This window comes from Cibotium barometz, chromosome 3, assembly GCF_041138505.1.
Source record: "Cibotium barometz isolate CiBa-2024 chromosome 3, ASM4113850v1, whole genome shotgun sequence".
Taxonomy (NCBI): domain Eukaryota; kingdom Viridiplantae; phylum Streptophyta; class Polypodiopsida; order Cyatheales; family Cibotiaceae; genus Cibotium; species Cibotium barometz.
In genome coordinates, this window is record NC_141048.1 from 52,649,234 (window position 1) to 52,661,936 (window position 12,703).

A 12,703-nucleotide genomic window follows, 5' to 3' on the forward strand; every position below is an offset into this window, starting at 1 on the left:
AACCCATGTTTGTGTGCCCGCTTGTGTCTGTGTGTGAACAGCCCTTGTATGTGTGTCGAAACTCACTTATGTGAATAAGTGTGTGTGAACCTCCTCTTGTAGCCATTTATGTATGTGTACCCATGTTTGTGTGCCCACTTGTGTCTGTGTGTGAAAAGCCCTTGTATGTGTGTGGAAACTCACTTATGTGAATAAGTGTGTGTGAACCTCCTCTTGTAGCCATTTATGTGTGAATGTGATAAGTAGTGATGTCATAGGCTTAGCCATGTGTCATTGCCCTAGTCAATGTGATGTGTCAAAGATAAGGCTTTTAAACCTATAAAAGCATGTACTGGGTGTAAGCTTTAATCAATCAATCAAGCAGATCATTTAGTAGTGTGAATCACTGTCTCTCCTTTTGAGTTTGTTCTCTCTCTCTCTCTCTCTCTCTCTCTCTCTCTCTCTATGTACACACCATGGCAAATCTTCCATCCCCCATAGCTTCTGCTCATCGCCTGTGTACTATAGCTCTGCAGCACCTTCAGACACATCTAAAAATCACCAAATTCCAAGGCACAGTGCTGCTTCCAACCCCCATCTATTCTCCTGTTCTCACAAGGCACGTAGTAATCAAACCCCTAGCATATTGAAACGGACAAGCAGCTTTAAGAGCTCCCCCACTTTTGCAGCATAGGGAAAGGTGCAATGTCACCTCATCCATAACTAGCATTACTTTCACTTGTCAACATTGACTGCACACCCACGAAATCGGTAACCCGTACATGCAGACACTGGAGGGGGCACAAAGACTGGCTATCAGCAAAACCTAAAAAATGCAGAAATGTGTAAATGCTAAAATCAGAGACCCGAGGCACAACAGAGATTTAGTTTTGATACAACCGTAGGATCATTAGCTTGCAAGCATCACACGAAAGGTGGCACACCCCATCAGCGGAGCCATCCACTACGCACAGCTTACATAAATATTTAGGCATTTAGCTCCACCTTGATTGCAGCCTATGGCACTCACAGGCTGAGGCCCACAGTGACAATGCTGCCCATCAAAAGAGAGACCATACAGTCCTACAAAATTATTCTCGGAAATACTCTGTTGCAGCAATGTTGTGAATCACCTGCAAAACAAAGGTTCATTCAAAAATAGAAAAACACATTAGGCTTTTTGGTACTTCCCAATATAAATCCAAAGCACTGAATAGACCATCTAAATGTTTTCAGCAAGTGTGATCATGCAAAAAAAAAAATCACATAGTGGACAACAGCTGAAAAATGCATATACAAACAAATATAAAGCCAATCACGTCCTGAGGCAAAGAAGCAAGGCATGGAATCAAGTCAATTCTGACACTACATTTGCAAGCTTGTAGCTGGAGATACATTAGGGCCCCAAATCTGTCAGCGTGCCAACACTCCTGATCATAAAACCATGTAACACGTCATGCATGAGAGAAGCTATTCAAATGCCTGCTGTATACCTTGAATGCATCTGTGCTTCTTTAGAAACAATTTGGGTTTTTCCATGCCTCCCTCTTGTATGAACCTGGATACACCACCTCCCTGCAAAATTACATTAGATTAATCTCCTCTTCTTAAAGCATTAGTTTTGGAGGACAAGGTCCACTGCACAACTTGCCAAACGTTAACAAAAAAGACTTGATCAGCACCTCAAAGCTGCTTCGAGTTCATTTTCATCGTCACAATTATACCCAAGAGAATATGCTCTCCCTGCCGACACAACCAGAACACATGAATTCAATACCAAATCAACTTCTAAAACTTGCCACCATAGATGGATCAATCTTTTCATGAAATTTTTCTTCCAAATTACATGATAACATTGATTGTTGGAAGGCATCATTACCAAGACGACCTGGCCCCATAAAAGGCTCTTCTCCTTCCTCCAATACTATATTACCCTCCATCATCTGTTGACCCTGAATAAATACCAAAAAAAAAAAACTAAATAACATGAAAATGTTAAATTAAATTAATAGTACATATACTAAATACAACAATTTTATGAGTTTGACAAGCAGAAATAATCTCTTACAGAGACTGCTTCTTCCTCCTCTGCTGACAGCCAACGATCAAAACAACGACCAGATATCGTGCACACTAAGAGATCATTGGAAGGATCCAAGATTGTTTCCCGGCATGTATCATCACACACTGCATGTGAAAGCAATGTTCAAAAACACAAAATGCTTTGAAGCTCTTTAAAAAATGCATGTACGCATTTATTTATTTATTTATATATGCATGCATGTATGGATATGTGTGTGTGTGTGTGTGTGTGTGTGTGTGTGTGTGTGTAGCCGTGCACATGAATACATGCACGTATGGATATATGCATGCATTCATCCATGGATGGATGGATACATACATACATGGACGGATGGATGTATGCATATGTGTCTGTCTGTATGCTACGTAAGTATGTCTATGTACATGTCACAAACTATAGTTTACCATGAGCTCTGCCAGTTTTTTCACACAAGAACACGTCTCCAATCTGAGAATACGTGCATGTCTTGCCCGAGCATACATGATCCCCAACGTATACATCTGGCAGCCCATGACTGGTCCTCCAAGAGGTGATTTGCTCTGCTACTGTGGTGTCAAGAATGATAAGATCATCCTTAATCTGCATTGCACACAAAAGGTTGTGTTTAGATGTAACTACACCCACATATACCAAAATGTATATATTTCTACACACACACATGTATGTATATATCTACACACACACACACACACACACACACACACACTGAAGGCAATAAAGGGAAACGGACCTCCATAGCACCCTACTCCCCCATTGAAAGACCACCACCTTGATAAGGCGCACACACTCTCAAAACAAGAGCAAACCCCAATAATCCCCTAGTGCAAAAGACTAAGAAAAAGAAAGAACGACTAGAGAAAAGAGAGAGATGAAGGGACTGAAGGCATATGCAGATATGTAGTGTCACATGTGAACAGGAGCTAACTCCAGGGCCACTTTTATCCCGTTGGTATTTCCCCCTGGACACCTAGTGTGAAAGGACACTTAAAGTTTAAAGGTTTTAAAACCTTTTTAACTTTAATTTTTGGCCACCAAAGGTTATAAAACCTTTTTAAATTTTAATTCTCTGTCCCCTTCACATATGGGGTTGTCCACACATGGGTTTCCTTTTCAACTCCAAACTGATGCCATTCACACTGTCCTCCATGTCCCCGTGCACACTTGCATCCTGTCCAGAGAAAAACACAGGGTCGTGACATCGTGCAGGCTTGAAATCAGGGTTTTCAGATTCTGACCAGATTGGCAGTTCTGGGATGTCTTGTAGTGTCCCTTGTATGAAGGGTTTGGGCAGAATCAAAGCAAAAACCTTAAAATGGACAAAAAACCTAAAATTTGCAGAAACCCTAAAATGGCAAGAACCAAGGGCTCTGATACCAAATGTTGGCTATCAGGAAGCTAATGTTAGGGTTTGCAAGGCAAAGAAAGCTCACACACAGAGAGAGGAAGCAAAAACGAGCTGGAGAGTGAGTGGCAGAAGAGCTTGCATGTATCTTCACATATATGATTTGAAGTACAAAGTACAAGTTATAACAAAAGCTTGGGGCCCCTAGGTAATTTTTAGAGGCTACTCTACTTTGTGGGGGGGGGGGGGGGCAAGCCTCTTTCTCTCTCATGCTTTTGGGAGGCGCCTCCCTACTGGTGAAAAGGAGAGAGGATATCGTCGACTTTCACACGCTACAGGAGGGGCTGGCGGCTTTAGAAAGAGACTTCTCTTTTGATAAAAACCAAGGCGGGCAGGGTCCCTTGGCAAGAAGCTGAAGGCAGGGCAGCGCTCTCCCTCTCTCTGGTGGAAGGCGGGCTGGACTGCTTGTTGAGGAGGGCACATGCTCCTTTCTCTCTCTATCTCTCCCTTGGCGCACAGGAGGGCTGGACTGCAGGCACGGACTGTAGGCACACAGAGCTGCGCTGGAACATACTCAGGCGCAGCTGAATATCTTGGACAGGCTTGCTTTTGGGGAGGGAAGGTTGGTTGGCTTCTGCGCTGCTGTACATACAGGTTGGCCGGCTGCTGCGCTGCTATACCAACAGGTGCAGACCAAATATTTCTCTCTCTCTCCCGCTTTTGGCAAGAGGCAGGCTGGCTGCTGCGCAACAGTACACAGGTGCCTGTTGAATGTCTCTCTCTCTCTCTCGATTGGCTGCACGTGGACTGGTTGCAGGAGGTACAAGAGGTTGAACAACACGTTTTTGGTTTTTCTCTCTCTTCGAAGGAGACATGGGGCTGATTTGATGGCCTGTTTTGGGTTTCCGGCTGCAAGTACAGGTCACTTGAATGTGTTTCTTGGCATGGGAGTGAAGCAAGCTCGCAAGGCTGCATGCTCATGGAGCAGATTGTTTTCTTCCTGCTAGAAAGGAACAGAGGGACCTACAATTATGGGCATCTCTATGTTTCCAAATGTTTCCTGAGGGAACAGGTAACTAGATGTATGCCGTTGTTGGCACTGTTGTTGAATGGTGCCATGAATGGTTCTGTATGGAAACAGGATAGAAGTTTCAAAGGGAAACATGCCTAAGGGTTTCATGTGGAAACAGGTCGTAGGTTTCTCGAGGAAACATGTTTTTGGGTTTCTCCAGGAGATAGGTCTCACATGCAGGCAGAAGGTACAGGAATGGACACAAATTTGGTACAGCCTTGCTACTGATTGGGCAGGGGACAGGGAATCCATGACAGAGATAGATAGTACCCTTGGACGGTACAGAGGGTTGGTACAGGTGTGTCAACTGTATGGTATGTTGTGCTGTGATACGAGTTCTCTTTTGAGAGACAGTTTAGGAGTCTGTGTTGAGATGCAAGAGCACTGGATGTGTCAGGTGTGATGCTGTTCATAGGGTGAGAGACTATGGATGGTTGTGGCAGCCCTGATCATGGGAGAAAGCTTCTGTATGCAGGACTCAATGTGTGAGAGTCTTTTGATGTGAACAATGGCTGGACTTGTTTGTGGATACCGAGTGGATATGAAGCCATGATGCACGGTATGTGCAGGCTTCAGGAGTTCTACTATGACGGCTGAGTTCCCAGCCTTATTGTAATCAAAGCTCTTATAATCAATTAAAGAAATACCGCAAGGGGCGCCACTGCGTTTTGGGACCAATCGGTGTCCGTGTGCTGTTTGCAGGAGCACTCTAGCTCCCCTTGTTTGTTTTCCTTTTCTAGGTCCTCAATGGTGATGAAGTGTTTTATGTGCGCGTGTTTGTTTCACCGCCCGCCGTCAGATTTCTGAAGGCCGGTTTCATGGTTCCGTTGCCGGTAGATCGTCGACTTTCTCAAGGAGGCGAGTCCGTGGTTGCTTTGGTCGGGACAATCGCCAACTTTCCTAAGGGGGCGAGCTCGTGGTTGTCTCATGAGAGTCACAGCAAAAGCTTCAACATGTGGAAAGTGAAAGGGAAGTGCAGGAGGCAGTGGAGGATTGTGTGTCTTTGCCTATATGAGGTGAAGAGCAAGAGCTGAAGATGAAGCTTAGGAGAAAAGACACCAAGGACAAGAAGTAGTCGGCCAGGAACAAGAAGCAACAAGAAGCAGTTGAAGTGTTATGGTGCAAAACATGGGTTGAAGGCTATGGCTTTCGACAGTTTGTCACCAGTCGTATCTTCATAGAGGCTTCATGGGTTCGGAAGACAGTTTCTTTCTATGTTTAGCAGTGGTGATCTACTATGCTTCATCGGGGACTTGTGCTTACCACTTGGGTGGAGTGCAAGCAGGTTTTGGGTGCCTGAGGATGTATCAGATGAGGCTCAGACGGAAGCGGAGGAACTTGACGAGGTTCTTATTCCCGAGCAGATACTGGCACATAAGGAAAGAAAGGTACAGGGTAAAGTTTCCCGTCGCTATCCTGTGAAGTTCAAGAGCTGTTCACTGATGGATGCGAAGTGGATGGAGGAGGGTGGCTTAGCAGATTCACCTCAAGATTTGCAGCTTTATCTTGATGCCTTTGAGTTGGAGTCGACTCTTGTTACGGCTCATTCAGGTTCAGCAGAGCATAGGTTTGGAGCATTGCCTGATGCTCAAGAGGGGGGTAGCACCTCCGCTCCCTTGTTACAGACAGGCTCATTTGTTTTTTTTTTTTCCGAGAAAAGATCCTTTCATTAGTTATGTAGAAAAAACGCCCGTAGGGCTACAAAAGAGATCTCTCCTGCTCCTAACAGAGAGAAGAGCAGTGAATACATCATGGCAGCCCGGGAGACTCTCCCTAGGTGCTGCAAAATACAAGCATCAGTCTAAAGGACTGAGCGGCTAAATCATACAATGGGGGGGGGGAAGAGCCAAACAGGTGGCCTGTAGTGCCAACGGGGGGATCCCGTGTGTAGGGTGTAGAACGGGCCGCAGCGCCAAGTGGTATGAAAGGCCTGGCGCCGTAAAATCGCCTCATCCGAGTCTCCCCGGATGCGGTCGTACTGTCCTCGCAGGGTGTGGATCAACTCCTGCCAAATCCCCCGAACAGTCTCTGCTGGTGGCTCTAATCTCCCCTCAAAGGCCGTGAAGCACCGGGCCCTCCAGGTGAACCAGATGGTGAGGCTACTGAGGAGCTCCCATCGTAAATCCCTCTCCTGTGTCCAGCTGTCGGACGAGAAATCCGGTGCCGGAACCAGGCGAGGCTGGCCCCTAATAAATCTGATGGCCTGACTGCCCTGCTCCATCTCATAGCCCATAGCAGGCCCTGACAAAGTCGACCAAGCAGCGGCACCCCACGTAAACATACCCTCTGGAGAGAGGGGGGCTAGAATACGCAGCATCCGCAGCCAGATCTGCTGTGCCTGAGGGCAGTCCCAAAGGCAATGTCTCTGTGTCTCCATAGGGTGGCCGCATCGGACGCAGGCCGCCGGAAGACCGCTATAAACAAGCCAAGTGCCAACTGCTGAGCCCCTGTGGGCGACCAGCCACTGAAAAGCCGAGATCCTGCGGGCCTGTCGACTAGCCCAGAGTCGAGCCCAGAAATCCTCCAGGAACTCCTGTGATAGTCCCTGCAATCGCCAATGCCCAGCTGCCGCTGGAGAAACCGTCCTCCTCGCCGTCAAAATATGCCGTCCCAGCCGAACAGTATACTGGAAAAAAGTGATCTCTGTGGCCTCAAGGGATGCATAAGGATCATGCCACTCGTACTCTCCGGGGTCCCACTGTAGCCGGGCCAAGGGGCGTGCTGCATATGCCCATATACGCCAATCCGGGAGCACGTCAGCAGGGTCGGGGTCAATATGCCACTTCCGAGAAGCGGCAGCTACTACCCGAATCCTCTGAAAGGTGCACTCTGCAACCAAGGGCGACTCCACCTCCACTCTCTGGAGTCGGCCCTCATCCTGAATCTCATAATACAGGCATCTGCCATCCTCAGTGCTAGCTCTGACAGCAATCAGGATCTCCAACTGTGTGAAGGCACCCATCCACCGTGGGGCCACTGGCTCGAGAGGTGTGAACCACTCCTCTGAAAGTGCCTCCTGAATATCATCCCGCATAATCAACCCCCCTCTGAAGTGACTCAGCCTCTCCACCTGGGTCTCCTCTGGTAGACTGCAGAAAGCCTGCCAGTCTCCAAAACTACGAGCTGGGCCTGCCGCTAAAGGTCCCCAGGCTAGACGAGGCCGAGAACCCAGCATATGACCCTGCTCTGTACGAACCGCTGGGCTCCAGATGAGCGGCTGCCTGGCCCGCTCCTCAACACAAGACGGAGGCCGCTGAGAGAGCCCCGGTCTCAGCAACTCCCAAGCTCTCAGGATACTCAAAGCAAATCTGTCCTCCCATCCTCTACTGAGGCCTGTCCTCCTCATCTCTATGAATATCCAGCGAATCTCTGGTGCCCAAGTACCCCCTGCAGGAGGCGCCCGGGCCTGCAATCGCTGCAAGAGGAGCTCTTTCCAAGGCTCAGCGCCTGGAAGCAACCCCCGAACAATAAGCTTCCCCAATAAGGCTCTACTCTGATCAACTGGATCTATAATGCCCAAACCGCCCTGAGCCAGCGGGAGTGTAATAACTGCCCATGCAACCTTTGCCCGAGCTGGCTGACCGTCCCGCCCAGACCACAGAAAGTTCCTGATCAGCCTCTGTACCTGGCTGATGCAAGAGCTCGAAAAAATCCAGCAAGACGTAATGTACCACATGGTCGCTAACAGCACCTGATTTGCCACCACCACCCTCCCAGCCAAGGATAGTCGAGCTGTACTCCAATACAATAGCTTCTTCCGAATGCTCAGAAGAAGCGGGGCAATCTGCTGCTCAGGTGACAAATCGAGGCCAATCTGGCATCCCAAATACCGCACTGCTGTGCCGGGAGGAATCCATCTAAAACCGGGGTCCGGACTCCATGCCGGAGTGGGAGCACTACTGATCCAAAAGGCCACTGTCTTGCGCCAATTGATCAATGCTCCCGAAGCTGCACTAAAAACCTGGAGCGACTGCTCTGCCCGAATAAGATTGGCCTCTTGGCCATGCAAAAATAAGCCCGTGTCGTCTGCAAACTCAGCATCAAGCAAATCCTCCCCCCGGACTGGGAGCTGAAGTCCTCTCAAACCAACCTCCTCTGCCGTCAAATACATACTCATAGCCTCCGCAAAGAAGAGAAAAAGGAAAGGGGCGAGAGGACACCCCTGACGGACTGATCTGGTCAGCTCAAAACTCGGCCCCCGACCTCCTGCAATCAGCACCTGGCTGCGAGCTGTGGAATACAAAGCTGCCACCCCTCTGATCCATCCTGGCTCAAAGCCCAGGCGTAGCATAGTGCCCTCTAAGAATCCCCAATCAACTCTATCGTATGCCTTCTCAAAATCGAGAAGCATCACGACCAAGTCCTCGCCAAGAAACCTAGCTCGGGCCGTCGCCTCCCAGAAAGTAAAGATGTTGTCAAGGATACTGCGCTCCTTGACAAATCCTGTCTGAGTAGCATGAATCAACTCCCCCAGGAAGGGCAAGATCCTCAAACTCAAGGCCTTTGCCAAGACCTTGTATACAGTATTGAGGATCGTAATAGACCTCCAATGCCGAATGTCATCCGATACTCCCTCCCCCTTGGGGATAAGATAGATCAAGCCCTCTGAAAAGCTCTGCGGCATCACCCCAGTGTCCAAAACATGCTGAAAGCCCCTGCGGAGGCCTGGCCCCAAAAGGTCCCAATAGCGCATAAAAAAGGCCGGCGTCAGTCCGTCCTCCCCTGGGCAACTATGTCGCGGCAGGACCCTCAAGGCCTCGGCAAGCTCAATCTCTGACAGAGGCGCACCTAGAACTGTGCGCATATGGTCTGTGACCCTCCTCTGCACATGGGCCCACACAGTCTGTCTGCATACATCTCGATCCTCAGTGGCTGGCTCCGCTGAAAGCAAGTCACGATAAAAAGCAGTGGCAATGGCTCTGATCTCCCCGAGCTCAGTAGCTATCGATCCATCCGGTCTAGCAAGCTGGCGAACCCCTGCTCGCGCATGACGGGGTCCAGTGATCTCAAAAAACTCCCCAGTCACTCTATCACCAAGCTGCGTCCACTGAGAGGCCTGACGACGATAGTAAAACTCATGTCTCTGCTCCTCTGCCTCTCTAACCTCCTGGCGTGCCTGGCTCAGCTGGGACGCCACCCACTCACATGCAGGCTGCTGCTCCTGAAGGCGCTGTAGCGAAGCAAGGCTGCGTCTCAGCCGTTGCTCCCGCTCGCGAATCTCTCCCAGTCGTGTCAAAGCTGCAGCGTGTAGAAAAGAGCTAAGATCAATGAGTCCCTGGGCACACTGGCCCGCTGCATCCTGGTCAGAGCACTGACTATCGTGCCAGATCCTCTCAATGTCCTCAGCGAGACTGGGGTCTGCAAGTACCCTCTCTGGGATCCTCAACTGCAAGCTGGGCTCCCGTGTCCCCTCCTCCAAAGTCAGTATAACTGGCGCATGATCTGAAAATGAGGTGCCAGCAAGAATGCCGACGGAGCCCCCTCGCTCCCCCAACCAATCGCCCACATAAAAGCGATCAATCCGAGATAGATTAGTCCCTCCCTGCCGGCGATCCGACCGAGAGAAACTAAGACTGTCCTGAGACCGGGAGAAAGCCCCATGCTGCCATGCATCAGTGATCCTCAGTGTCATACAAAACCGGTCCCAAGCTGCAAGCTCCGTGCCGTGCACTGTAACATGACTGCCTCCCACCCTATCTGCCGGGTCCTCAAGCATGTTGAAGTCTCCCCCAACACACCAATGTGCGGCCTCTGGCAATGCATCTGTAACCTGAGTCCAGAACTCTGCTCTGGCACTAGCATGATTGGGCGCATAGATGTTGAGCACACCCAATAGCTCATCATGCATCCTCAGAATGACATACTGTGCTCTACCAGGCACAATGATCCCTCGGTCCACAATGGCCTGCCGCCATGCATCTGCAATAACCATGCATACTCCTCCCTGTCCACCCAACGGACCAAACCCTGCAGACCAGAAAGTGTCCCATCTACCAGGCATCACCGAACCATATCTCCGGATCCTGCTCTCACCCAAGTGGTGCTCCTGCATCATCAGAATGTCAATGCTGCCACCAACCAGACATCTCTGTAGCTCCTGCCTCAAGCAGCCTCGATAGCGTATAAAGTGTGCTCCGCCAAGGCCCTGTACATTCCATGAGATGATCCTCATGGATGTCCTACTGAGGTGGATGCTGTCTCAGCCGTACGGCGGGCCTTCGCAAGCGGCTTGGATGGAGAGTAGTCCCCATCCGAACGGCTGCGAGTCTGCCCACCCGGTGTACTGCAAGAATCCCGGATCAGGCGCCAGTGGCTGTGACCCATGGCGACTGCCTCCTGCTCTGACATAGTAACCTCGTGAATGCTCACATATCCTGGGTCGCGCGCCAAATCTGCAACTATGCGCACGACCAAATGTCGAATCCCGGATGTATCCACACCCTCGGGATCCAAGACAAAATGAGCCAACTCCCAAAGTCGGCCTAGCACATCTGTAACCTCCAAATCGCTCATGTGATGTGAAAACTCAACTGCCTGAGTCTTCAACGTGCTGAGAGCGAGCTCTAGAGTCCACTCCCGGTCACAAGGTCCACATAGAGGGAACGAGAAGGCCACTGCTGAGTCTAGTGCCTCCTCCCCGCGGGCCGGAGGTATCACTACATGCACTCGGATGGGTGCTGGCTCATGGGGGCCCTCTGCTCCAAAAAGCCGTGTGAAGGTATAATCAAACGCCGCCGAGCGCTGTCGAATGCCGAGGCGACTCAGCCGACTACGAATAGAAGAAATCCGTGAGGCCCTAATCGGCATAGGTCTCCTCTGTGATGCTCGAGCGAGGTCAGTGCTCAGCGCCCTCCGGACTGCAGGTGAGCGCCAGGGAGCTGCCAGGACCTCCCGGGAAGGCGAGGCGGGCGGAGGGGGAGGAGGGGGAGGCGAGGGAGGAGGAGAGGGAGCCGCTGCCGAGACCGGAGCGGGGGCGGGAGGAGGCGATGGTGGAAGCGAGGCGGTGGGAGGGGATGGGTGTGGAGGAGGTGAAGGAGGGGGAGCTGGCATCTCCTGGTCCTCGGTCGCTGCAGGGGTCTCCTCCTGAAGGGGAGCAAATCTGTTCCTCACGGGAACCCAGTGAGGCTGAGACTGTGGCTGCTGCTGCAGCGGTACCTGGGCGTGCTGCGGTGGCTGTCTCCCTCGACGGCGCCCCTGTCCAGGCTGCCACTCCGAGGTCTCTGTGGCCTGAGCAGGTGTCCCTGAGGCAGCCTGCCGAGCCGAATCTGTGGGCGGGCCATCCGTGGCCTGCTGCTGTGGTGAGGGCCGAGGTCTCCTGCGAGGGCAGGCCTTGGCCAAATGACCGACCTGCCTGCAAATGAAGCACTGGTTCGGGAGCCCCGAGAACTCCACTCTCTGATCTATCCACCCCCCCCCTATCCTAGGTAGCTGAATGACCTTAGGAAGGGAGGAGATGTCAGATACTAACACTCTGACCGAAGGTAGCCCAGCTGCTCTGGCCACCACTGAAGCTGCTGAGGGGCCCGTCTCAAGAACCGAGCCCACCAGTGCTCCGAGCCTGGAGAGGAGCGGAAGATACTCCCGGCGGAGACCAGGGAAACAAACTGTAATGTGGAAGAGGCGCTCTCCCTGCTCCGCCGCAGCTGGGTCAAATCCATGCTGCCAAGGCCTGAAGAAAGCCCGAGCACCCCTGATATCCAGAGGACTCATGGCAATGACCTTGGCAACGCTCTGGGCGGCCTCGAACTCGATCTGATAATGTCCCCGGCCCAAGAGCTGTACATCAAGGATCTTGCCCACATCTGCAAGAAGGCGAGCCTGAAGTAGATCCCTGATCTCCCCTCTGCTGGGGCGAGTGCCGACTATACGGCAGATGGTGGAGTGAGCCTGAAGGCGTTCCACCTCTGCGGTGAGGCTCGCTTCCTCTTCCGGCGAAAGAGAAAGCCTGATGGGGAGGACCTCGGTGGCGGGCGAGGGGGCTGCGGAAGAGTCCCTCTGAGACGAGGCGGGAGGAGTCTCCATCAGAGTCTGAAGCTCAAGCGAAGGCGAGGCGAAAGCGGAAAACCTGCAAGAAGCGGGCTGCACACCAAGAGGCGGAAGGATGGAAGACGAAGAGGGAAAAAACACAAAAACCCCCAAGGGGTGAGAAGCAGGGAAGGGGGGGGCGGCGAAAAGAGGAAAGGCCCAGAGGGGGGGGGCGGCGACAACGCGAGGAGGAGGAGGGAGG

The 12,703-nt window shown here is 51.4% G+C and overlaps 1 protein-coding gene across 4 annotated transcripts in view; it reads right to left on the bottom strand.

Annotated features, from left to right (window-relative positions):
- Positions 1 to 843: 843 nt before the first annotated feature.
- Positions 844 to 12,703, bottom strand: part of LOC147640246 (F-box family protein) — a 59,393-nt gene continuing 47,533 nt past the window's right edge. For 3 of the 4 annotated variants that reach the window (XM_086778468.1, XM_086778458.1, XM_086778482.1), the window contains 6 exons: positions 2,467 to 2,641; positions 2,048 to 2,166; positions 1,859 to 1,931; positions 1,662 to 1,722; positions 1,473 to 1,554; positions 844 to 1,112 (listed from right to left, as the gene is read on the bottom strand). In XM_086778468.1, the coding sequence (XP_086634594.1) occupies positions 1,494 to 1,554; positions 1,662 to 1,722; positions 1,859 to 1,931; positions 2,048 to 2,166; positions 2,467 to 2,641 (489 nt within the window). In that variant the 3' untranslated portion in view covers positions 844 to 1,112; positions 1,473 to 1,493. Of the gene's footprint in view, positions 1,113 to 1,472; positions 1,555 to 1,650; positions 1,723 to 1,858; positions 1,932 to 2,047; positions 2,167 to 2,466; positions 2,642 to 12,703 lie in introns of all 4 variants that reach the window. The other variant, XR_015262649.1, reaches the window with a different exon arrangement.